The sequence below is a fragment of the Theobroma cacao genome, chromosome 3 (genome assembly GCF_000208745.1).
Source record: "Theobroma cacao cultivar B97-61/B2 chromosome 3, Criollo_cocoa_genome_V2, whole genome shotgun sequence".
NCBI classification, from domain to species: Eukaryota; Viridiplantae; Streptophyta; class Magnoliopsida; order Malvales; family Malvaceae; genus Theobroma; species Theobroma cacao.
This window is the reverse complement of record NC_030852.1, coordinates 24,355,544-24,382,336: the sequence shown is the minus strand read 5'-3', so window position 1 is coordinate 24,382,336 and position 26,793 is coordinate 24,355,544. Positions and strand designations below refer to the sequence as shown.

At 33.2% G+C, this 26,793-nt stretch overlaps 2 protein-coding genes and 1 long non-coding RNA gene across 4 annotated transcripts; 1 reads left to right on the top strand and 2 right to left on the bottom strand.

Moving 5' to 3' along the window:
* On the top strand, positions 11,595-19,874 carry LOC18604911 (transcription factor BIM1). 2 transcript variants are annotated; one of them, XM_018118106.1, is made up of 12 exons: positions 11,595-11,993; positions 12,190-12,659; positions 12,843-12,920; positions 14,380-14,751; positions 16,187-16,289; positions 16,406-16,542; positions 16,722-16,833; positions 17,280-17,349; positions 17,442-17,537; positions 17,666-18,126; positions 19,193-19,322; positions 19,468-19,874. In XM_018118106.1, the coding sequence occupies exons 2-12, from the start codon at positions 12,623-12,625 to the stop codon at positions 19,561-19,563; spliced, it is 1,692 nt and encodes a 563-aa protein (XP_017973595.1). In that variant the 5' UTR covers positions 11,595-11,993; positions 12,190-12,622; the 3' UTR covers positions 19,564-19,874. The 2 variants fall into 2 exon arrangements, with proteins under 2 accessions (XP_017973595.1, XP_007037673.2); XM_007037611.2 differs by having other exon boundaries at positions 16,184-16,289.
* Positions 20,085-20,725, bottom strand: LOC108661418. The gene is made up of 3 exons (XR_001927222.1): positions 20,669-20,725; positions 20,420-20,540; positions 20,085-20,315 (listed from the first exon to the last, which is right to left on the bottom strand). It is a non-coding gene; the product is annotated as an uncharacterized LOC108661418 (long non-coding RNA).
* LOC18604910 (uncharacterized protein At1g04910) lies at positions 21,663-26,106 on the bottom strand. Its single transcript, XM_007037609.2, has 8 exons — positions 25,111-26,106; positions 24,464-24,531; positions 24,239-24,327; positions 23,923-24,088; positions 23,470-23,759; positions 23,172-23,376; positions 22,924-23,081; positions 21,663-22,501 (listed from the first exon to the last, which is right to left on the bottom strand). The coding sequence occupies exons 1-8, from the start codon at positions 25,412-25,414 to the stop codon at positions 22,255-22,257; spliced, it is 1,527 nt and encodes a 508-aa protein (XP_007037671.2). The 5' UTR covers positions 25,415-26,106; the 3' UTR covers positions 21,663-22,254.

Below are 26,793 nucleotides of genomic sequence, written 5' to 3'. Positions count from 1 at the left end.
ATAATAAATAATAAATCTATTAATATTTGTTAGAATAAAAAGTATATAGGTAATAAATAAGCATGTTGGACCCTAGTTCTTTTGAGTTAAAAAAGGGGGCGAAAACCCATATTTTATATAAAGCAAGAGATTATAAAAAAAACATGAAACACTTTTGGGCGTTAAAATAAAAAAAGAAAGAAGAAAAGCAAAACTATAGTGTACATGAACCTTGTGTGCTGGCTCTCTGTATGGGAATCTGTAATTACTTTATTTCCAAGTTGTTTAATGTAGGTAGGGTTAGAGACGTTATGGCCTTAATTAGTATTCCTATCCTCACAAGTTATAATAAGAATTTGTATAGTTAATAATTAATTTACTTTTTTTTATATTGTGATCTTTATTTTAATGCGTTTCCTTCAATAATGTATTCAAGATTCCAATGGTGCGATAATGGATAAGCTAAGCATATAAAAATTGGTGGTAATTATTGGAGGATAATTTCATGTGTGTACAATGTCAAAATCTTTTTTCTTTTTTTATAGTGAATCAAACCATCAAATCTCTGGTAGGTACTAGCTAGCTACGCGACAAATAGAGACCCAAAGAGATGAAAACTATGAAAATGACACAAATGAATTGGAATAACCTGGTCGTCCTCTCATTAGTATCCCATGCTTAAGTCTTTTTTAGTTGTATCATAATAAATATGGGCCCTCGATGGTCATATAGCTACTTGCATTAGCATATATAACAATGTAGTATTTCATACGAAACTGATATATTATTGTTACGTATTTCAGACTTAATTAGCTCATGAAAATGATACAGTATCTGTTGTTATGTTAGCTCAAATAATTATAGAGTAAATGACAATTCTAATTAGACAAGACATTGCAATTTATATTTTTTATAAAAATTACTCTTTGATAATTATCGGGATAACATTTATTCGGAGCAAATTTCTTCAATGGTCCCTAACCTTTTATTCTGATTTTACTTTAGTCTTTAATCTTTAAATTATTTCATTTGGGTCCTTCATTTCTTAAAATAGTTTTATTTTTATCATTTTGTTAAATTATTTCTTTGAAATTAACAACATGACGTCCACATTATATGTTCATGTTGTAAATCTTATGACACGTTGCATGACCATTTTCTGAACATTCTATATGGATATATTTTTTTTCAATTGTTAACAGATTAACAATGTAACACAATAATACAAATGAAATTACTTTAAAATATTAAGGATGCGGATGAAAAAATTAAGAAGATAAAATTAAAGTGAAATTAGAACAAAAAAGTTATGGATCATTAACAGATTTTACTCCAATAATCCTTAATATTGCCTTAAGTTCAATGATTAGAAGTCAATCTAAATGCACAGTAATTTTTTTTTTATCTTTTATAAGAATGCAAAAAGAAACAAAATTGAGCGTGACACATTTTTGTGAACGCAAGGAACAAGGGAGAGGGGGAGAGCGGGCAAGCCGCAGTAGTCGGAGTAGAGTGTATAAATAGAGATAGAGGGGGGGAAAATGCACGTGAGTAGGGAGGGTCAACTCAGGTGGGGCACCTAATTTCATCTGAGGCGACAAGCATGAAAATGACCGCACATCACATCAGTTGGTCACGTTACGCATCTCCCCGGGGCAATACCCATCATCTGCTTCTACGCCTAACGCCAAAGCCAGCCGTGAGTGAGCACCGACCCTTTTCCCTCATCTTTATTGCAGTTTATGGCTTCACTGCCTTCTCCCAACACAACAACAATCCCTTCTCACGTGCTTTGCTTCCCATCTCTCTCTCTCTCTCTCTCTCTCTCTTTTTAACTTTATTTTCTTCACAAAATTTTTAAGTTCCAATTTTACCAATAATTTATTTCCATTTTAATCAGAGAAATAGTTTTTAATATCTTCGTCTTAATTCAACAATTGAAACAACTTAAATGTCGTAAAAAAAAAAAGACCTTCAATTTTATTTTTTTTAAATTTCCATCACATACAAGAAAGCTTATATGATTTTTTATGTTTTTTATCTCTTATTTGAAGCCTCAATTTTCTAAATACTTGTACGACTATTTCAATGTTCCTTAAATGCTTATTTCAAGAGTTAATGTTTGTTCATTTTTATTATTTTTAAAATTTACTTATTGTTTTATTCAAATTAATTCTTTTTAGATTTTATTCATTCAAAAAAACAATGACAAAATTTAGCAAATATAAACAGGATTAACATTTACTACGTGAAAATAAACCTTCATAAATATAGACATGGATGTCTTATCTATCAATGGCAATTTATTAACTTTTATCATCAATTTTTTAAAAATGGAGAAATTTGAAAAAAAAAAAGTTAAACAAAATAATAGGTTGATTTTTAAAATTAAAAATTAAAAAATGTTAAATTTTAAATTGCTTAAATTAAGATAAGTCTTATGTAAGATTTTTTTTTGTTTTATTTATTTGCACAACTAATACGACATTGCTCAAGCACAAGTCTTAGGGGAATCTGTAGAAATATTAGTAATCTAATTATTGGATATAGGTTTTAATATAAAAGTATGATGTTAATTTTTTACACTTTTTTGGCCTGTTATAGACATATGGTCGAAAATGTGGGCATAGTTGGACCTTCTTTATTTAAAAAAAAATTGAAAAAGAAAACGATTAAGCGAAAGATGCAAAAAGAAAAGAAATGAAAAGAGACAGGAAAACATAAGCAAAAAAGAAGTGGCTTTTAATTGTAAAGCCATTATGCCAAGTGTTGATTGTGAAACCATAAGATTCTCTAAGAAAATAATCCAAAGTCATCAGAAAATGAAATATAATTTACCTAGCTAGGGACTAGGGAGTTAGCATGAAGGTTAAAAAATCATTATGCTTTATAAATAAATACTTAATTACTTAGCTCACAAATACTAAGAAATTGATTATAACTCCAAAGCATGATGTCCATCAAGAGAAGGGATCGGATTTAAATTTTAATTCTATAGTGTGAGAACTAAAATTTGCTTAATACATCAAATCCTCTTCCATCCCATTTAATCACTAAAATTAAAATGGATTTGAATGAATAAAATTCGAGAACTTTTCAATTTAAAATTATTAAAATAAAACTCAAAATTAAAAGACAAAACTATGTATAATATTTATTATAACTATAATACATGTAAAGTATAAACCTTGTTTTGTATTGTTTATGTAAAGTATTTACTGAAAATGGAATCAATACCCAAATTTTAATTAATAGTTACTAAATGGTGAAAATATGTTTTAATTTTTAATCCAAATGTCTATTTTAATAAAATATTAAAACTTGTTAAGATTATTTGAATTTTATTTGCATAATCTATTCAATGAGTTCTATCAATTCACTAGTTTAATTTCCAATCAGTTTTTATTGAACTATTTTTAATGGAAGCTTCAGTTATAAAGGATTCCACCTAAAGTTTGGTCAAAGAAGACCAAAAAAAAAAAAAAGAAGGAAAGGAAAGAATATAGCACATGTCTAATTTCATGGACAGAAATGAAGTCAAAATTTTACTTGGCTGGCATTGCTCGAATCAAGAACACATCTAAATTAATAATGGATGACTTTATTTTTCTAAATTTAAGATGGACACTCAGTTTAAAATAATCGATAATAAATAAAGTGACATTTATTATCTAAAATATTCTCACCTTAAAAAATATGAAATTTGCTTATTCTCACTCTAATACTTTCTCATATGTCAAAGGTAATAAATCTATTACGTGATGAACCTATCATGAAAGGAACAATAATTGAGACCGTGTTTGTTCTAATATCATATTAAATTTTAAAAGAGTATAAAATTTTACAATAATCGATAATAAGTAAAATACTTCTTATATATTTATGTGTCCAGAAATATATATAAAAAATTATTAGAATTATTTGAAGATTTATCTGCACAATTTATATCCATGGTGTTTATGATTTTATTGATATATAATTTTAATTTTTTGTTAAGCCATTTTTATTTGAGAACATTTAGCAAACTTCAAACTCCACCTAATGTTTAGCATGTAATTAATTTAAATTTGAGGATAATAGAAATTGAGCATATACTTGGCTGGGCTTGCTTGACTAAAATGAAGTAGTGAATGCACATATCTGAATTATTAATGGGTGACATTTTTCTACAAATTTTGGTACCACAAAGAAAGACCAAATGTGCTTAATTTGTCGATTCAATTACTTTATTTCCTTTGTTTCTGTTTTCTGGCTACTGCATGGTAATCCATCAAAATCAGTCATGTGATGAATTGAAATTCACTAGAAAGTGAAGGAGGGAAAAGAAAAATGGTAGCAAAGATAATGACATGTCCAAGACGATAATGAAAGTGAAAAGAACAACAACCAATGGAATGGCGACGAGCACGCAAATCTTATTAAAGATATGACAGCATTAGACGTACTAACGACTCCTCAGTACAGTTGCATTGCTTGTGGGGTTTCATTTCTCCTTTAATATCTTTTATCTTAATCATCTGATTGCAGCCGCATATTTATTTACTCCATTATGATCTCTAAATTTCACTATTATCTTTGTTTTTATCCTTTATGTCATCAACATTCAACTTAGAATCAATTGATATAAATAATCATTTTTTATTATCTATGTGTCTAAGAGACTGATCATACCTAATAAATTTATCTCGAAATGAGATAGAACTTGCTGTAATGTCATATTTAATTTAATATTTTCTCACACAGAAATATCTCAATATTTTTATAGACATGTAGATTTATTTTATAATTACTTGGACAAATAGTTTGTATAAATTAAATGGTTTTGATGAACTACTTTTTCCTTAATGATTGAGGAAAACTTGGAGCAAAGGATGATGATTTTCAAAAGAGACCTTTTAAGTGTGGTTTTGAAGTTTTGCTGTTTTGGGTTTTGATTAATCCATGGTATTTGTTTCACTAGGATTTCTCATGTAGTTTCTCCAGCTTACATTAACCTCATTCCTTGAATTCTGAACACCTTAAACACCGGCCACGTGTTTTTCTTTGCTTGCATGAATCACGCCAAAGAAGAAATGACAGCATGACGACTGGTCCCAAGAGAGGAAGAATGTAGGTCTTACCAGCAGTGTATTGAAATTTCAAAGTCTATAAGTGGATAGATCCACGACTTTGCTGCTGTGCTGTCTACTTGGTTCAATTAAGCAAGTCCTTGATTTCTTATTACAAACTCAAACACTGAACAACTCTAGTTTGACTCTTTTTTGCGCTTCCTTTCCATGATTGAATTTCAGGTTTAACGTTTAATTAATGCATCTCCCTATACATATAAACTTAGTCTTTGATGGATATATATTGCACTAACTTTCAACGATGCTAATCTGAAAACACAAGTCTATAGCCTATTGATTACGTATAAAATCTAAATAATCTTCCATAAGTGTACGTAAAGTAATTTTGAAATAATTGAACATCTAATTATTATTTTTAATGTGCAATTCATGTTAAAGTTTTATTTCCTACACTTTAGTTCACATGTAAATTCCATTAATCTCAATAATGGTGTGTATACGCAACCATTGAAATACAAAAATAAAAACATTTTTGAGGATGCTCTTGGAATAATCCCTTCTCCTATTGAGTCATAATTCTTTACCAAAGCATGCATTCAACTAGTGTCTGGACTCAAATCCAAATTATCTATTTGGTTGAAGTGTTGTTCAGTCATTATCCTAACTTTAAACTATATACATTAAGATTTCTACATCCATTATAAGTAAGGATTGTGTCACTCAATTTTATACTATAATTCATTTCAAGACACAAATTAGAAATCAGTCATATATAATAATATTCTTTATCGAAATTACAATTAGAACATGTTTTCCCTTTTTTTTAATCCCTTTATCTTTGGCGTTGACGCAGGAAGGAGGTAGGAGAAGGTGTTGGATTGTCCTTGGGGATATTTTGACACACACACACACAAAACGAAAAAGGTTATTACTGGCTTAAACAAAGTAGAGCTGGTTTGGTTCCCCATGTTACCTCATATGTATATATGATGTCAAAAAGGAAGAAATTAGTGTTTGTTTAGAGGGGAAAAATGAGAAAAGAAAAGAAAAATTGAGGGATGTACGCATGGATAGGAAGTTTCTGAGAATTGGCAGAGGGGTTTGAAGTTTAAAACTTAAAAAAAGGGTAGAGAATTAGTGGATCCATAAGTGGAAATTTAGGTGTGAAGAGAGTAGAATAAAGGGAAACACGGTATAAAAAGGTATGAAAGAAGAGCCATGTTGTACTAATTAATTTAAAATATAACAAGATTGTGTGATTGAAAGATATATATATATATCTCTATATAGTCACGCCAAGCTGTTCCATTGTATCTATACCGTGTGAATGCTCGCCATGATTGTCGGGGGCTTAAACAAGTAACCCTTTCCCCTTAGCTCACTTTGTTTTTTTAACATTCATTTCATATTTCGTAATATTATTAGTCACACTTACTATTTTATTTTAATTTGGCATCTACTTTTTACCATATCTATTTATCAATGGGGTTCTACTTAGATTTTTTACTCATCGTTGTAATTATATTATATATTTATATAGATTATTTTTATCTCCCCAGAAGTTGAAATCTTGGCTTTGTACCCTGTTTAATCCAAATAAACTTTCTGTTGGATTGTTAATTTACTTCTTATATTGGATGTAATAATGATTTATATCGGCAATGTAATTTAACGCTCATCAAAAGAAAAAAAAAAAAGCACTTGGAGGAATTAGTCCTTTTGACTGCAAGAAATAAAAGCTTTTTCCATTCCTAAGCAATAGAATCTAAAGAATTTGTCTTCATAGCGTAACAAGGACTTAATATGATCTTTTTTTTGTTTTTCAAAATCTTAGAAATTATGCGATAAAATTGTATTGATTTTGTTTCACGTTAATTAAAAAAGAATAAAGATTAATCTTGGTAAATTATGAGATATGATATATTTTTATATGTCAAAGATAAGAATATGAATAATGACATTATTTTGTGTTGGCCTATTATTAATCTACGGAAAAGATAAATTGATGAATAAAACAAATGCCATCACATTTTATGTTAACATGAAAATAGCATGATATATAGTAAGTTCTTTTTGTTTTCTTCCTTTCGACCGTGTTAAACAAAAAGAAAGAAAGGATGACGCACATCTGCAATCGTAAAAATATCCCCAAGACACCTCAAGGGGTCAAAAATTTTGGATCCGAATTGTGTAGTCCAAAATTATATATAATAATGTAAAAAAAAAAATTCTACAAACATGAAGTTGACAATGATGGGATGATAAATCTTATGTCCTCATAAATTGAAACCATGGTCTTAAATTTTCTCCTCAGAAATTCCAAGGGAGAAGCAACTTGTGAAAACAAAAGAAGAACAATGTAACACATATTGGTAAAAGAAAATGGGAAGATTAAAACTAGTAGCAATAGTAATAGTGAAGCAGGGAGAGAATCTAAGAAAAGCACATGGGGGGCCATGCCTCGAAAATAAAGTCCCGCGTTTCCCGGCACAGAGAAAAGAAAGGCCCAAAGGGAGAAGAAGAAGAAGAAGATGAAGAGACATGAGGCGCAGCACGTGACATTTCCTCCTTGACTACCAACATCCTCTCATCCAAAACACAAGTTGTTCAACTTCAAGAGCAGTTAGTATTTTATTAACTTTACGTAATCGGGATCTGTGCCCCTAATCATCACCTCTTAACCCTCTTCCCCTGCTTCTTTAGCATTATCTTCCTCCCCCTGTCAACGGGTAAGTGTGCTTAAGTCAACCTGAAAGGTTCACCCCCTCACGTGACTCACAGCTTGTTTCAACCTAGAGTTAAAACAAGATATGTAAATGACGGGATCATAAAGAAGCCGTTGAACGGGGTCCACCACGGCTCTGATGGCGTTTTAATGGCAGCTCTATGGCTATCCACGGCTGAGGTGTTTGCCAAAGTGTAAATGGCAATATTACCACTACCTGACGTGATGTTTTCTACGGAAAATGTGACGTGTCATATTGTGAGAATAAAACCAAAAGCTCCAACAGTGAAGAAAAAAACAATGCGCAATCTTCCCTCTTTTGCCAGTGTATAAGAGTTCGTACGCTCAATAAAGGTAACATCTGTTGCTCTAATTCGGCTTCTTCTTGACCACAATCAACTGTAGAATTGGGCCAAAGAGTCTCAATTGTTGCATGCAATGTATTACAGCACAATTTCTTCTATAATTATACATTTTATTATTTCTAACAATATAATTTATATTTTGAAAAAGTTGAACTTCTTAATAGTAAATCTTTAATACTTTCACACGTACCAAAACAAAAAAGTTATGACTATTTATTCCTCTTTTCATTTTAAGTTCAAAACAAAAAAATAATTATTTTTTCTAAGATATGATTTTTGGAAAAAAAAAAAAACTTAGAGACTAACTCTTTGAAAAAGAGATACATGCACTCTATCAATCAAACCGATAAGTGCTGAATTAGAATTTCTTATACTTCAAAACCATTTGTATTCAATTATTATTAGATACTAACAAAAACAAAATTGCTCTTCGGCTATGTTTGTTTTGCGAAAATGCAATTTCAAAAAATAATTTTTTAAAAATTTTTTGACATTTTTCTGAAAATTTGATATTTTTTGTTGTCTGAATGATTGTGAAAAATTTTTTTTTTTGTTATTTGGTTGTTCTCTTATAAAATTGCATTCTTGTTAAAATAGTAATACTGACACAATTATTAAAATATTTTTATTAATAGTAATATTTATTATTAACATATTTTAATAATTTTAAATATATATTTGAATTAAAATTAAATATAAAGTAATTATTTATTAATTATAATAATATTTTAAGCTATGACTCCTCAAGCTTGAAGAGACGGGTAACTTAGAAATATAGATGGGTACGATACTTACTATTTTTAAAGTATTTAATTTGAAACTGTTTAGCTATTAAAATATCCAAATTCTATTAAAACTCGTATAAAATTACAAAACATTATCCAAAATCGAATCTTAATAATAAAGAACTATCCATTCATTATCTGAATCCATTAAATACGTGTTTAAGTTGACAAAATTAATAAGGACTTTGAATGTTTCCCATCTTCCTATTAATTCAATCTCTACTAGTAATAAAATTTTACATAAAATGGTAGTTCGTTGAGATGGTAAAAATCATAAAATGGTAAAAATTATGTTAACTTATGGAGGATAAAATGTTCAAATCTCATAAATTTTAAATTTTTTTTAACATTATATATAATTAGGTTTGAGTTTAAAGTATCCTAAAGATGATACCAGAAACTTATCCGAATCCACGTTGGATCTTAAACTTTAGCTTAATCTGTCCTATAACTGAATATAAAATACCCTAAACTTTTATTATCGAGTTGGATACAAGTGATTATCCATACAATAATAACTCAATTACATCCCTAGAATAACTTGATAGGTACATTGATTACTTTGAAATAATTTTTCATTTTTGTAAAAAAAACAATTTTCAAGTTTGTAGATCTATTTTCGTTGATTATTAAGAGTCTGTTTGGCCTAACTTTTTTTTAACTTAAAAGCTATTATTAAGCTCTTATAAAAAATAATAGCTTTTAAAATTAAATTAAAACTGTTTGATAAAATGTTTAACAAAATAAATTATATAAGTTCTAATTTCGGTTAAAATTACCGTAAAGGGTATTCATATTATCTTCAATCACCTAATAAGTTATAATGTAATGCTTCAAGTTTGTATATAATTTTATATGTTAAAATCGAAAAAATTAATAAAAAAAGAATAATTTTCAAACTTGTATAGTAACAATAGTATTAGATTTTTATTGATCTAACAAGCAATCGGACCATAATGTTTCAATTCTAAAAAAAGAAGAGTAAAGAGGAAACGATGTATTTAATATTACAATCCTTTTTGTTGAAAAAGAGAGAAAAATTTTAAATAGTATTTAAATGCAGTTTTGAATTTTAGATTTTTTTTTCTCTTAATCCTTGTAAGAACAAAAAAATTCTAGATTTTGATATTATATTGTTAGGTCTTCTGTTTTTTTATTAGTTTTTGTAGCGATAGGTAGAGAAGAGGAAAATCGTGATTTACGTTGAAGAATGGTAATTTGTAGAGAGAAGGAGAAGAGAGGGAGATTAATTGAGAAATGGGTATTTTTTGAAAAGTAATGTGTTTTTAAAAAAAGAAAAGAAAAAGCTCCTCTCTAGAGCTTTTTTTTAAGCTCTTTTTCTAAAAATTTTATTCTTAAAAAAAAAGCTACTTTTTTATAAGAGCTTATCAAAAAATCATATTTGGTTTGGCTTTTATTTTTAAGAGGTAGATAAGCTGAAAAAAAGTTAGGCCAAACATGCACTAAGTAATTTTTTGTTGAGTATCTTAGTTGCTTACTAATCAAATATAATAAAATGTGAGAAATAGATATGATAATTTGTGTTTTCATATTTTAAACGTGTCAGATATGATTAGACAATAAACATGTTAAGGTTAAATACAAATACGACACGAATAATATTCGTATCTTAAATCTGAAATATAGACATATATACGTTTAATAACCACGTAACATGACACGACACGACACGACACGATTAATAATACGATTAACACATTTAAATAAAAATATTTATGATTAAATATAACTTTATTATTTAAATTTAAAATATTAATTATAAAAATAATAACAGAATAAAATAATAATAACATCAAATATAACAAAACAAAAGTTCAAAATTAGGATTTGGGTATGGTATAATTACATTATTATCTTTATAAAATTTTAAAAACCTACTAAAATAATTGTTTAAAATTCTTTAAGGTTAAAATAGTTTTTGATTATTAATTTTTAATAAGTTGATAAATGTGTCATGTATACATGTTTAAATATGATTAAACACGTATATACATTTAAACGTGATAATATAATTAACACAATTAATTAAATATGTTACTCGTGTTTGATATGTTAAGATACGAAATTTTTATGTTTTAAATATGTTAAATACGATTTGATACGAAATATATTAAAGCTAAACCTAAACTCATTTCATTATGTATTTTTTTTATATCATATTAACGTGTCGTGTTTAAAATTACTATATACAGTGAGAAGCATTTTCAATGGAAATTGAGAAACCTTCAGTTCTTTAGTTTGAAATACCAGTAAGTGGTTTGAGGTCTCACAGTTCAACGGAGGGGAGATTAGACAAAAACAGATGGCGTGAGGTGACAGGTAAAAAGAACCCTAATTAAGCTGTTGTTAAACTACTCGAATTTAGCCACTTTTTTTAGCCATGTTCCGTTTTCGGCTAGACAAATAGACAAGCAGTAAAATATTAATCGGGATCGCCAAATACATTAAAATATATATCTTTCCTTATTTTTTTTTTTTTGTTTGCAAAAAAAAACTCCAAAATTAAAATCATTGAGTTCCGTGATCCATAGACTGCCACACCCAAATTTGCACTTCAAGATTAAAAAAACATAAGAAACCATCAAACGAAGCCGTCAGCCTTAGCAATAACGTCGTCAACCCGGCCGCAACGTCGTGACCTCAACGCCGTTACCGAAACCAGTCTTTTTTTGAAGAAATGAAAATAAAAGAAAGAAAGAAAGTGTATAAAATGATCTTTGAAGCCAGCGAACGCTTAAGAAAACTAGAGAGAAAGAGAAAGAGAAAGAAAGGAGTTCATTTTCTCCGACCTAAAGCCTCGTCTTTCGCCAAACTGCTTCTTCTCTACAACGTAAGGGAAATAAAAGGAAAAGAGTATAAAAGAAAAAGAGAGTTTTTTTTTTTCGTGGTTCGGTCTGGTGGTCGAATTTCGAAGGAGATACTCAGTAGCTGCATTATTACGTGTTTACTTTACGAGTTTACTTCAGTGTTTAGAATTCAGGTTTTCGTTGGTTTAATCATTCCGTCGCTGAAATTCACGTTAAAATCGTTTCAATTCAGATCAAAGCAGGTGCGTACTCTTTCTTCTTTGTTTTATTTTTTGGAAAAGTTTCTTCTTTGGATTGTTCTTTGAATTAGTTTTGCGATATTTGATTTGAATTATGCATAATTCAATTTCATTTAACTTTGAAGGTGCTGAATTTTGTATAAGCATCGTTTTCTTTTTCTTTTTTCTTATTTGAAATTGTGATGTTTTCTGGTGGCAGATTCGGTGACAAAAAAATATAATTCTGACTCGGTCAGTTGAACAAGTGGAGAAGATCTCTCGGAGCTGGAAATTGTCGAATTTTTTCAAGGAAAACGAAAGAAAAAAGTCGAGAAAGTTTTCTTTTCGAGCGTCCAAGTTAATTACGGTTCAGAATTTTGGAATCTGAATTCAATTGCTTGGAAAGCTTTCATGTTTTGAAAGCGTCAAGTAAATGCGCCTCCGATCTCAGGTGGAGGCCTAGTTTTTTACCGACGAAATTTACTTTCTCGAGGTGAAACGGATCTGATAAAGCAATCGGACAGCTCAAGCTCTGCGAATTCATTGAATTGCCATAGAATTTTGAATTCCGCTCGTCAAAAATTATATAACGTAATATATTTTCTGATCCAAAGTTTCCCTGCAAAAAAGGGAAAAAAAATCTGAAGCTGTAGATGGAGCTCCCTCAATCCCGTCCTTTCGGAGCTGAAGGTAATTCGATTGTTTTACGTCGCTTTAATTTTCTTTTTGCAAAATGATTTACGAGAAGGAAAAAGAACAAGATGCGTATGGAAATATTTTGTTTTGTTTGTTGAGAATTAAAATTTGGAAGAAACTGTGATTTACACAAGTTTATATTAAGGAGTGAATACTTTTGGTTAAAAATTTGAACAGGAAGGAAATCAACGCATGACTTTCTGTCACTGTACAGTCATCCAAGCGTCCAACAAGATCCCAGGCCACCTTCTCATGGTAATTCTTTCTTTCTTATTTTTAAGATCCAAAAAAAAAAAATACAAAACCTTTTTACTATTTGTTTGTTTTTTCTAGTCTAAATTTTCATTTCTTTTTCTTTTTTTATAAATTATTATTCCATTATGCTACATTACATGACGTTGAGTGTGAGAGAGAGAGAGAGAAAATAAATAAAGAAAAATCCTTATAGTTTTATTAGGGATCACGATTTGAAGTAGCGCACGTGACTGCATTTTCTGCGAATGAATGGATCATGGGCCAATAGAAAGGTTGGATGGGCCCATCCAAGAAATTAAATAGTAGGAAAAGATTAAAAAAAATAAAAGGGAAAGAAAATAGGGTGAGAGATGAGAAAATCCTCAAAAAAGGAGGGGATTAGCATTTAGTAGTTAGCAATAGCGGAGGAGGAAATTAGCTTAGCAGAGGGAGCAGCATGGGGATTGAAGGGAAAGGGGGAAGGGGCCCATGGTTGGAGATGGACATGATTTGACAAGTCACATGATTCACATCACCACCTCATTTCCCCTGTACTGCACACATGCACGCGCGCTTCTTTCTTCCATTTCCTTCTTTCCTTCCCCTTACGCCCGTGATATTTAATATGTAAGACCCAAGCCAAGAAATAAAAAATTTCTTCTCTAAAATAATTGCCGCTTTTAATTAATAAGTACATACATATTATTATTAAATGATTAATGGAAATTTTGCTTCTTATAATTCAACACCAACCCTAACCGTTTTCATGAGAATGACTTTCACGTGAAATTGATGGAGATGGATTGGGTCAAGATTTATAATTGAGCTGGTTTTAGCTGTATTTGAACCCGCTTTTCCAATTCTTTAAGTACTTAATTTATTTGTGGAATGCCACTTCTAGAAGACTACGAAATGAAGAAGATTTAATTCTAATTATTATTATTATTATTATTATTATTATTATTATTACTTTATTATGTGTTACTTTTTTTTAGGCATGAATTTTTAACACTATTCATTATTCAGCTCACAAGAGAAAAAAAAAATTAAGAATTTCAAGTCTTGTTTGTTTGCTTGTCGAGAATGACATAAACATAATAACGTGTTGCCAGTATAATTTGGTTAATTTAACTTTTTGCACTTGCTTTGACTCCTATAATTTTCCTTTTTTTTTCCATCACATACGCCATCAGCACTCAGCAGCATAAACGAATCATATTGTTGTTTTGGTGTGATTTGCATGTTATAATCTTAGAGAAGCCATGATAAGGAAACAAAACAAAAAGCGAAATAGAAAAGGGAGAATTGTCAACTACAATTATCTTTTTCAATTTGCCAATTTGGAGTTTGCCAGCGGCTGATTAGTTACTAGTTTATGTACCAAATATTGCATTATGGTCGTATGTATAATTTATGCTACACTGCAATGGTCTCTCATACGTATCTACCTTTGCTTTGTTTGGTCATGTCGAATAAGCAGGCGGGTACCTGAAAACTCACGATTTCCTACAACTGGAACGCCTAGGGAAGACAAGTGCCAAGGAGGAAACACCAGTGGAGGTAGCAACTGCTGAAAAGCCGCCACCGCCGGCACCACCTCCTTCTGTGGAACACATTCTCCCTGGTGGAATTGGAACTTACAGTATAAGCCACATTTCCTATTTTAATCCTAGGGTTCCAAAAGCGGAGGGGGCTATATATAATGTAGCTCAAGGGAGTAATACCGAGAGAAATGACGAAAACTCCAACTGCAGTTCTTACGCAGGGAGTGGTTTCACTTTGTGGGAAGAATCTGCAGGAAAGAAGGGAAAGACAGGGAAGGAGAATGCCGGAGAAACACCCGTTGTAAGAGGTACGAGTTTTCTTACTGTCTGCAACACACTTGTCTAATACTAGAATCTCATTTTGAAACAGTCATGCATGACAAACCTATGCTTGGATCTACTTCCTGCTTGGCATTAGCCCTTACTCACTTTCGGATCAGTAATAACCTAATGCATTTATTATCACCATTATTAACATCTATGAGTAGATTTCAGGAATGTAAATGTTGATGATATGTGCAACGAGTATTGTTGCTGCCAGAAATATCTTGCAATTTGGAACTGCAGGAATCATAAACCCTCATGCTATATCTACCGTTAAATTTGTTTTCCATTTAATTTGCATGCGCATGCAGAGGTCAATCGCTATGATTTCAGGTTGGTGAGTAGTGGGGTTTTCGTAGCATACAAGCTGCGCAGATCGATGTAGCTAATTATTGTCTATTGATGAATTTATGCATGGATTTCAAAATACAATTAAAATCAAGTGCACTGAAGATAATTTGGTAACTAGTCAAGAGAGTCGTCAGGAGTCAGGACGGAGCAGCAAAGTACCCTCTGACTCGGAGTAGTTTGCCTTGTTTCCTGGTAGTGTAAGTTAGGTTGGCAGAAAAACTGGATCAGCCATGACTCGTTAGCAGTAATAAATAATAGTGCTTATACTAATTACAGTTCTGGATAAATAACTATCTATGACTGTACCAACTTGCTTGCTAACTCTCTTTGGACGCCGGAATGCAACCCCTAGGACATGTTTTTTAATTTAAAGTCAATCCACGAATGCAGCCTGTTTCTATTATGCCTTTTACAGCCTTCCACATTCTTATTAGCATCATCAATACATTGAAACTAGTTAAGGGCTTTTTTCTTGTGGGTACGTACTAGTTAAAAACTTAAAACTCTCACTTATTATTTTCTTTTTTTTTAATATTTCATTGTCATCTTTTATAATTTTGTTTTCTTTTCGACATTAAAAACTCAATACTATAACAAACTTTGAAGTCCTTATTATCATCAATCAAACAAAGAGGCCTGAACGGTGATTCGTTTTTTTCCTTGGCATGGTTGAGTAAGGCCAAAGGAGGGTGGATATTTGAGCCTTAAATCTTATAATTCTCTATTAGAGGATGGCAGCCATTAGACAAAGTTTTAAGTTAATTTATCAATTTAAGATGCAATCATACTTCATTCAAATAAGTCGATTGTAAATTATTTTTTATAAGGAAAGATAATACTAATATTGTTAAACTAAATTTACAAATAAAAATGTGATAATAATATTATCAGATAAATTTTTTGCATGCTATGGGATAAAATAATTTATTCCACTAACAAAGGCTGCTGCTATATCAATATGGACTAGGGCTAATGTCCTATAGCTTTATGCAGCCCAGCCCATTCGGCATAGAAAGCTGTTATGGTCGTTTAACTGAATCTAATTTTGGCGGCTACTTTTGACAGAAGCGGCGGGAAAGGTCGGTCAGTGGGCCACGTCGTCGTTGGAGAGGGCGTCGCAGTCGTCAACCAACAACCATCGCAACAGTTTCAGCTCTCTCTCTTCTTCTCAGTCAGTCACTTTCTGTTTTCTTTTCTTTTATGGCTCTCTTATTTTTGGTTTTTTTTTTTTAATTTTTTTTCTGGTTAAAAGCTAACTAAGGGGTATCATGGGGATCTCGTTAACAGGCCATCATCAAAGCAGAAATCCCAAAGCTTCATGGAAATGATAAAATCAGCAAAGGGTAGCGCACAGGATGATGATTTTGAAGAAGATGAAGATTTTGTTCTCAAGAAAGAGAGTTCTACTACTACCCATAGTAAAGGTAATCATTTTGCTTGGGTTACACTACACTATATATGCTGTATATTAGTGTAAATACAAGTGAACCTAAATATGTATTGGTTTGTTACGCATTTTAGGATTTGGGGCGGTTATTTTTTAGGGTGTTACTAGAATTATTGAAGAATTTCGTTGGCCTAATAGTTTTGCTTCTTTCTGCAGGAGAATTGAGAGTAAAAGTGGATGGAAAGAGTGCACCTGATCAGAAGGCCAACACACCAAGGTCGAAACATTCTGCTACTGAGCAGCGGAGAAGGAGTAAAATTAATGACAGGCCAGTAAAATTAAGTACTATTACTTGATTTCATGTGGAATCTATTCCCTGACTCTCACAGGAAAACCCTTTTAAAAAAAATTGAAGAGTACTGAACCCTTTTGGTTACTCTTACCGTCAGATGAAGACCTCTTGAGAAAGTTCTAGATTCTATAAATAGTAAATTTACCATGTGCAGGTTCTTTTTCTTTTTTTCTTTCCTTTAGAATGCACTGAACAACGAAGCTATGCTTCAAGAAAAATTCTTCAATTGTTTCACATATTAGTTCTGATATTATGTAAAGGGGAAATTTCTTGTGGATTTGTGGATATGTTATGAATTTTGATCATTTGAAAGCCTTTGGCAAAGTGAAATTGGAAGTTAATTGCTGTTGAGTAACTGAAAAATGGAAATGTTGTGATGCAGAATCATCATTAGATGCTAAAATCTATCCATTCTTTTGCAGATTTCAGATGCTAAGAGATCTCATTCCTCATAGTGACCAAAAGAGAGATAAGGCCTCATTTTTATTAGAGGTACATAGATTTCTTCTGATAGTTATGATCTATTCTTTCTCCATCTACAGTTTTCAAAATTTTGAATAATAGTCTGTTCAATCTTCTCGTAGGTTATCGAGTACATTCAGTTTTTACAGGAAAAAGTACATAAGTATGAGGGAACATATCAAGGATGGAGCCATGAACCATCAAAATTGATGCCATGGGTAGATTCTATACTTGGCTCTTTTGATCAAGTATTGCACATCAGATGATGATTTTTTTTTTTTGGTGATTACGATTTTTGAATGTAAACAAATTTTCAACGACTGATCATCAACCTTGTCTGAAACAGAGAAACAACCACAGGCCCACAGAAAATTATGCTGATCAATCTCGAGCCATAAATGGTGTGTCCGCTCCTGCCTTAGTTTTTTCTGCAAAGTTTGATGAGAAAAACATCACTGTTGCTCCAACCATTCCTGGAAGTGCACACAACCCAATAGAATCTGATATGAGCACAGCTACTACCTTCAGAGCGATAGACCTTTCTCCTGGAATGATGAATAAGACAATGCCCTTCCCTGTTTCACTACAGCCAAACTTCTTTGCCTCTGCCCAGAGTACTGGTGCAGCAGCTCAACTTGTACCAAGACTGCCTTCTGATGTAGCAAACTGTGCATCTCAGCCTCAGTCTATAGCATGTCATAGTGGATCCTTTACTACTGATGGTGCTCTTCCTAGTGAAAAGCTGAAAGAACAAGAGCTGACAATTGAAGGTGGAACAATTAGCATCTCAAGTGTATATTCGCAAGGGTGAGTTTTTATTTTTCATTTTTTATATGATAAATAATTTAATAGTTTTCTAACTGCTTTGATTTCTGCATGTTTTTTTATGAACTCTGATTCTTTTATACATTTTTATTTAAAATGATTTGAAAATATCATAATATCTTGTACCATGAGTGTCAATACACACAGAATGGAGATCCTCAACCGAAATGACCACATTTAGCACCTATTCAGACCAACCCCTTCCTCCCTGATCTTTCAGGCGTCAGTATGCTCTTGACAAATTGTCCACTCTCTTCAAAGTGGGGGTCATGTTTCTTAGTAGCTGGTTGATTGGACTTATCATTTCTTCATCTTGTTCTTGGGTTTTAACTGTCTAGTACCTGTTTAGCTGCTCTGCATTCTTTCTACAAGAATATAGGTCAGGGAAAGCGTGACTGAATCGCTGTTATCATTTCTATGTAGTGTTAAAGAATACATGAGTAGTTGCAATGCTCTTATCTAGATGGTTGCATGGTATTGATTTGTCCCTGTTTGACAAGCACTATTACAGCATCTGTTTCAGATAATTTTGAAGTTAATATGCTTTGTTTTGACAACTCTAGGTGTTATGAGCATAACATTGAGGCTTGCTTTTGTATCAAGTTCCCATTTATGCATTCTTTTTCTCCCTTTGCCTACTTTTCTGAATGCAGGATGAACATTTTTTCTTGACTCTCCTTCTGCCGTTATTTTGTAAATATATAATGGGTTAAACTACAAGATAACTGTATCCCACCCCTTTATCCACCTCAGCCTAGTGCCTAGACTCAAATTCAAGATCTCAAACTTATTTTTAAGGAGGAACCGCCAGGGCGTCTCCCTTAATTTTATGGTAGACTAGGGAGATTGATTGGTGTGAATCTTTGCCCTGACCAAGAGAGGAGAAAATGACTGGAAAGGTTCAGCTGGTGAGATTATCTCACTTAGCTTTGTGAAGAATAGCAGTCTAGTTTATTTTTATGGAAGAAGCAGTTATAATTAGACAGCCACTTTTGCAGTCCATCTTTAAGGAATACATGATTTATTAATTGATCATGGTGTTTGACAGGTTGTTGAATACTCTAACACAAGCACTGCAGACTTCTGGAGTGGATTTGTCACATGCCAGCATCTCAGTGCAAATTGAGCTTGGGAAGCGATCCAGTAGTAGGCCTACTGCTTCAGCATCCACACTTAAGGTTGTTTGGCATTGCAACTTGCCGTTGCATTGTTCTAGTTGTTTAATCATTTAGGAATTCACAATAACTGTTAGCATCTTATTTAATTTTTATCTTGTAAAACCAAGGAATACAACCTAATTCTGCGGTATTTATGGTGCTCCAGGATAGGGAGGCTCCCACTGCAAATCAGGGGACGACACGTTCTAGAGTTGGATGCGGTGAGGATTCTGATCAACCCCTAAAGAAGCTGAAGACATGAAAAAGGCCAGCGTGACGATTTTTCAGGATATTCATTTTTGATTAAATTAATTCATTTTTTGGAGTAGCCTGCCCTAGCCCGAGGGTTATGCACTCATCCTAGTTAATAAACTAGCTAGTGGAAGACAAAGATCCCATGTACATCTAGTTGAAAGCTTTCAGGTTTTGTAGGGATGCATAGAATTCCCAGCAAACAAATATGTGATTATTTATCTATTCATTTGTGTAATTTACTATATATATGGATGTTGAGAAGCTGCTTTTCATTGAAGGCTTCCTTCATCATCTCAAAGTTTCTTCCCTTTTCCTTCATTATTTGTCAACATGTTTTTCTGAGATTCAGCTCTGCTGTTGGAACATCAAGAAATGTTGTTACCTTCACATAAATTAAATGCCACCCTGTCTGCAACTTTCAGTATCTGTCGGAAGATTTTATCACTCTTTACGTGGGAATTTTTTTTTATTATTTTTAAAAAAAAATCTTTGATGTAATTTATTTTTCCTTATTCATTGCATTTTAATTCGTTTCGGTGTCGTTTTGGTTGCAGTAGTTGTGTATACGTGTTGGGATACCAAGGTGTGTTATAAAAGGAGAATACCCAGTTTAGAAAAATAAATAAATAGGAAATTTGAAGCGATCAGGATTAGGGCTAGGGTATAGAGCAACACGACAGACACAGCACATTGGACTAACCGAGAGACTGATGTAAATGATGCAGTGTCGGTGACAGGATGTTTCTTGGAGCTTTTGCACTGTCATGTCACAACAGTCCAACATTAAAGTTTAAAGTAAGCTCAATTAGATATGAAAATGGGAAGTTAGGTGAGAAAGCTAGTATAGCATAGTGTAGTATTACCAAACGTCACAATCGATCGTTGTAGGCCAAGCCGTCCTCCTTTGATAACAAAATATTATCGTTGCTAGTTTGTTTGTTGTGTTCCGGCATTTATTACTCTTTTGCTTTGACTGGATCATCGCTTTGAATACAAAGTTGAAAGCTATTAGTGCTTAGGGTAGGGGTTTAGGGTGGATTATTGGATCATGCAAGAGGATGAAAAAACGAACAAGAGTAGAAGCATGGTGCATGGAAGGCCAAAGCCACTACCTTTTTTAATCTGTGAATTTTCCCTTGCTCCAAAAACAACCTGCTGTTCCTGCCTCTGCCTCTGCCTCTGCCTCTATGAATATCAACTTCCAGACCTTTTTCTTCTCCATCGTTTACTTCATTTTTTAAAACACAGCGATGCTTGCTTACAAACTTCTTTGGCTTTTTGTAGCTATTCTAAAGCCGAAAAACACAGCGGATGACAAATGTTATCCTCTCACGTCTTATCCAATCGCTGTTCGCTATGCTTTTGGACTAGGAACCAGTTGCTACCAAACTATTATCAAATATCAATTGCCTGTTTGGAGTCCTACCTGTCTCTTGCTCTTACTCTTTTTCTTTGCCTTTGTGTTGGTCAAAATCTTTGTCACTCTTTCTTTCACAAAGCATCTTCTTGATGCGTTATTCTCAATACCCAAGCCCTTCCCAATTGTCTGCTTATCCAAGGCTGAACCGAAATAAACAGAACCAGGTAGTACTAAATAACTAACAAAAACCACAAGATATGGTATTGAGATGGCTGAACCCAAGCCCACGACAACATTTGCTGGTACAAAAACAATGACATGCCAACTAATCCTACAAAAGGAAGACAGGCAATTGCAATCCTATGATATAAACAAAAGCTTCTTGAATATTTTTGCACTACTAAAACTAATTTGCTTATACCATATAGTTTGCATTATATCCACACAGAAAGCAGACAATATGTCCAATATCGTAGTAAATTCTGATTTCTAAATTGCAACTCAAACTCAAATAATCCACACAAATGGATCATACTAAATGGGAATGCTATAGGGAACATGTTTAATAATAGGCTAGGCTTCATAGGTTGGGTTGTCAATATCAAATGCAAAATTTAATCGGGCTATCCACTTAAGGAACGGACCAAAGTTCGCTAACCGCAGTAACGGATCAAGCAACAGTGACAAATAGCCTCGCTGATAAGGACTGACCATACTATCCCAACTGGAAGGCAACACCAAGTTACTCAACCAAAAATGTCAAGAACCGCACCATTTAATTTACAAGATACGTGTAGTAAAAGATAATATTCAATGCCTTTCAACCATTCCCTGCATTGATGGGGCCATACTAGAAACAAAAACATTGGTCTGTGTAGGGTGTGACAAGATTGAATTCTAGAATGTGATTGATATATGCTAGCTAACTAGATTGTGAGTGATTTAAAGAAACAAAAAAATTCAAGACAGGAGGGCGAAGAATTAACCTTCCACAAATCCAGTCTCAGTAATCCAAATCTATACTTGCATCCCTCGTGTACAACAACCCATTCTTGATCTGATATCACCCTATAATGGCAGGGCAGCTCTTCTATACATGATTCTGATTATTTGCATATACTAATAATCTTGGTGTCCTCCAGCTGCTTCACAAGATCCTCCCAGGCTTTCTTCAAGTTTTTGAGTCCCCAGTCATCTCCACAGCTGCCTCCTCGAAAGAAAAACCATCATTGTCATCATCCATCCTCCTGTAGAGAAACTACCTTTTGGTCTCAGGTGTGATAGCTAGCACTCTAACAAAAAAACACTGATAATCGTCACAGTCCCCAGACAGAAAGATCACGTGCTACTTAGTTGACCATATGATGGTTGCAAGCATTCTTCTGGGTTGGCATAAAAGTAATCCTCTTCTTTAGGTCTGTCTGGGGTCACCAACCTTTTTGTTGGTTGCCCCTTGCGACTTTCATGAGTTTCCTTCACAGCAGCTGAGAACTCATCCCAATTAAGAGATCCACCATTGTACTGATCTATCAGATCAACTAAAAGCCTTCTGTCCAATAAAATTGTCCGCTTGAACCCCAGAAATCTGAAGGAGCAATCAACACTACAATTATTACACATTATGACAAATAGTTTTAGCCATGCAGAAAAACAAAATACACTAGAACTACTATCACTTATATGAGAAACATCAAAAAAAGCACTCTCAAAAAGGGTAGTTGTAAAATGCCTTAGTTCATGTTGCAATCATTGAAACACAAACAACATCAGATTCCTGAATCTAATAAAAAAGTGGTTAAAAAAATAGAAAGAAAAAGTTTGGCAATAATTTTGCATCAAGAAATAAACAAACTATTGTCCTGTTGATGGTAGAGATATAAAAATGCTTTATTCAAACATTTCCAAAATTATTCATCTCATCTGAGGGACAAAGGGCTGGAATCATTTAATAAATGCAAGACAACCTTTCTGAACATATTAAGAACCAATCTATCTTCAGAGCACTACCTGCGATGGCCTTCTACAACTTTAGCCATGTTTCCATCATATGTAGGAATAAAAATATCACTCTCCAGGGAAACAAGATAATCCAATGCTGCCATCTGGGATGAATGATTTTGAAAAAACCTAAGGTCTGATGCCTCCAAGAGAGTCTCCTTCCTAACCTGTTTCAACACAGAAGACTGATTATTGATACAGGAAAAAAAAAATTCTAACATTTTTACATTGAATTTGCTGAACTTTCACCTACTTACCAATTTTGGATAAGCTGCAGAAAGACTTGCCATTCTTCTCTCTCCACCATATATTTCACCAGCTGCAATATAGATCTGGTAACTAGTATCAATGTCTAGCGCCTTCAAAGTAAGGGCAGTTTCCTCAGGCGTCAAAGGGCACAAACCATCTTTCCTTTTCAAGTCAGAATTTATTATTTTCTCTTTCCACCAGGGATAAGCATATCTGCCAAAATGGTTGTGCGAGGAAGAGTGAGATTAAAGTTTAAAACATAGGCTTCCTGGTCAATTAATTGTTGAAGATGCATGTACAGCTCACCTCATTCTAGTCAACTCCTCCACCTCCTCATTGTTGCAACCTTGGGTACAGCCAGAAAATGCTAACATGTCCATTTCATATCTAAGATGAAGTACTATAAAAGGACCATTTTGCCTCAGAAGCTTAATAACTCGTTTACCCAACTCCTCTATCTGAGAAGTGAATCTCAAAGCATTAAAATTTACACGACATCGCAGCTTCTGAATATCTAAAGGTTGCCCATTGTTGGCCAGTCGAGCATCAGTTCTATTTAAGTGTACAACTTTATACTTCTGTATCAGAGGAAGAATCTGCATGCAATAGAGATATACTACTTTAAGAGGAGTATTGGAGAAGGAAAAGAACTGCAAAAGCATATAAACATTTCCAAAAAGAGAAGAAAGAACCAAGCTCAATTATGAAGTCTAAATGGCTCTAAGTGCATAAAAGACCCACTGATGACAAAGAATTGACCTGCTGATGGTAGTAGGATATATCAGACCAACTAACTGGTGGCATGGAATGCACCAGTCCCATTTCCACTCTCCTCTTAAGCCTAGGAGGCAGCTCCTTCAATATCCGAACCTCATCTCTCAGTGATGTAATGAAATGATCCACATCAAATATATCTTGAAATTCACTGCCATATCAATTAAAAATATAATTAGAGATATGTAAGAAAAATAATTCCAGTTCAAAACTACCAGGAACATATTTTAGACCATCCTTTCCAAATTTCTACATTCGCAATATTCAATAGATTAATTAAAGAAAAGTTTAGTTAACACACCTGGGATCAGCCCAGAAGGATGTTTTATCTAGCTCCGGGACTATAAGGGTGACATTTAAATATCTTGCAATGGTAACCATGTCACAAATCTGCCATGTAAACCCACGCATTAGTTTCCATATACATTTACACAATAAAAAATCATGAACTTACATATTCTAAACAGAAGCTTAAAAAAATGGAAAAAATAAAACTATGTTTAGAGTCCTTGGCTAAGGCACTCACTGCTGCTCGCATTTGATTGAGACCTCCATTGCATGAAACCATCAAGTAACCGTTGTTTTTATATACCCCTAGTGTCAACAAACAAAACATCATATCACATTAAAATATAAATTTCAAAACCAGAAAAATTAACATGAGAGAAAAATATACAAGTACAACGATCCCTAAAAGTTAATGAAAAATAAAATGTAAAAATAACAATATATTCGCACAAAACTATACCCCATATGAAAAATTCCAAGCATAAACGATCTCGCATTTCAAGCAAACATATCCCACTAGATAAACAAAAGGACATAATTCGATCAAAACTAAGATCATGATGTAAATATTGGGGAGACTCAAATTGAATTCAATCAGCATAACTATATCTGAATAACTGCACTTTAGGAATTGCAGAAATCACCAATAGATAGTGCTCAAAGACCCAATGAAAATCTGTCATTTTTTATTGCTTTTTTCTCCTCAAATAAGAATTTAGATAAACCTAAAAGTATTCAACCCAGTTTCCTGTTTCCAGTAAAAACTAGCTCAATTTCTTCCCCTAATTTCACCCAAAACAATGCATAATAAAGAAACAATATACTAAAATCAATAGATATTGAATTAATTTAAAAAGAAAAAGAAAAAGAAGAGGAAAACCTTACTTTTGGGAGGAAGGACACGGGCGGGAACGGAGGGTACTCTGTCTTCAATAACGGAAACGGAGGAATCCTGATGAGAGAAACAGGAAGGCCAACCCTTAAGGACTCGTGGTCCCCATGTCTCTCCCAAAGCCGTTAATTGTACGATGCAAGTCCAAAGCAACACCGATGTGGTGGCGCGTATCATCCACAGCTTCATTCTCGAGCTCTTCAACTTCTCCACTCTCTCCCCGCCGCCTCCTCCTCCCGCTTTCATCACCCCCATTCTTATCCCGCCCTTTCTCCCTAACCCCTCAACACTGCACATCTCCAACAACAACGATATTCCCCACTCTCCCCCTCATCCCCCAATACGACTCCGCTTCGTTCGTTTCAAATTCGATCAATGTAGGTTGATTTTCAGATCATTTTCGCCCAATTTAGTAACCACCCGAAAAAAAAGGGAAAAAATTCCCTTGCTGTGCTTTTATTTTCCAAAAAATAAAACCTAACAGAATCTTCGAGATCCGATAACTTACAAAATTTTAACAAAATATTCAAAATCAATCAAAGAGATCCAATTGTTTCCTCTTCTTCAAAATGCAACGCAACAAATTAACGAATTCCAATCGAATAATAAACTAATTTTCAAAACATAAAAAAAAAAACTCCTCCTCCTCGTGGGCGATGAAATCACTTTCCCGGTAAGATATTGTGGTGGAGCTGCCGTTAAAACCCGTGCCTGCCTCGACTATAAGCCAATCAAGAGAATGAGAGAGAAGGAGGAATTTTAGAGAGAGAATAGATTTAGAAACGAGAATATAACGCCGTGTAGTTGGCTATGCATTTACGACGCGAGATAGAGAGAGAGGGGGGGAATGCAAGCCGTACACCGCTGATCACGTTTTTAACCATAGTTTATGATTCTAAAGGGTTGTTGACTAGGGTTAGCTGTTGACTACACTCTGTGGTTAACTCGATTTCAACCAATAAATGCCTGCCAGCTCAGTTAATGTATGACCGGGCCCAACGTTTCCCCTACGTGGCGACTATCTCTTGCGGTGGTGAATCAAACGTGGCGCCGTCTGAGGACGGAGTTTCTTGTATACGAGTGGATGGGTTTTGCGATCGCCGTTAGATTTGGGATGGCATTGAATCATCTGCCGATACACCGACAATATATCGCGAGAATTTCAGGACGTGGGTGTGTGTCGCCTTGATCAGGATTTACACAAATATTTGGAAAAATTAAATTATGGGTTCATTCAATGCTAAAATAAGACCCAAATTTGGAGATTCAAAATTTGATCAGACCATTAAATTTTCAACACCGAATTTGGCAAAACTCTCTTCCTGCCAACTGCTCGTATAAAATAAAGAAAATCATTTATTAATAAACTTGTTTCTTAATTGATCCAAAAATTTTAACTAAATTTGCTAATTTCAGCAACCAAACATTTTTCGAATTTCTTTTTCCAAAACAAAAAAAAAAAAAAACAAATAAGAGATTGGATTCTGGACAGCAAAATTTGGGTTCAAATTTTCTTTCTAGTTTGGCTGCCTACTTCATTCAAAATGTTTGCATCAAATTTATAAGGAAAAAACAAAATGGCAAAAGCGTATGAAAACACAATGTAACCCTTTCTTTCTTTTTCAACAATAATGGACTTTTCAATTAATTGTACCAATCTAATTTGCTTTGACGCA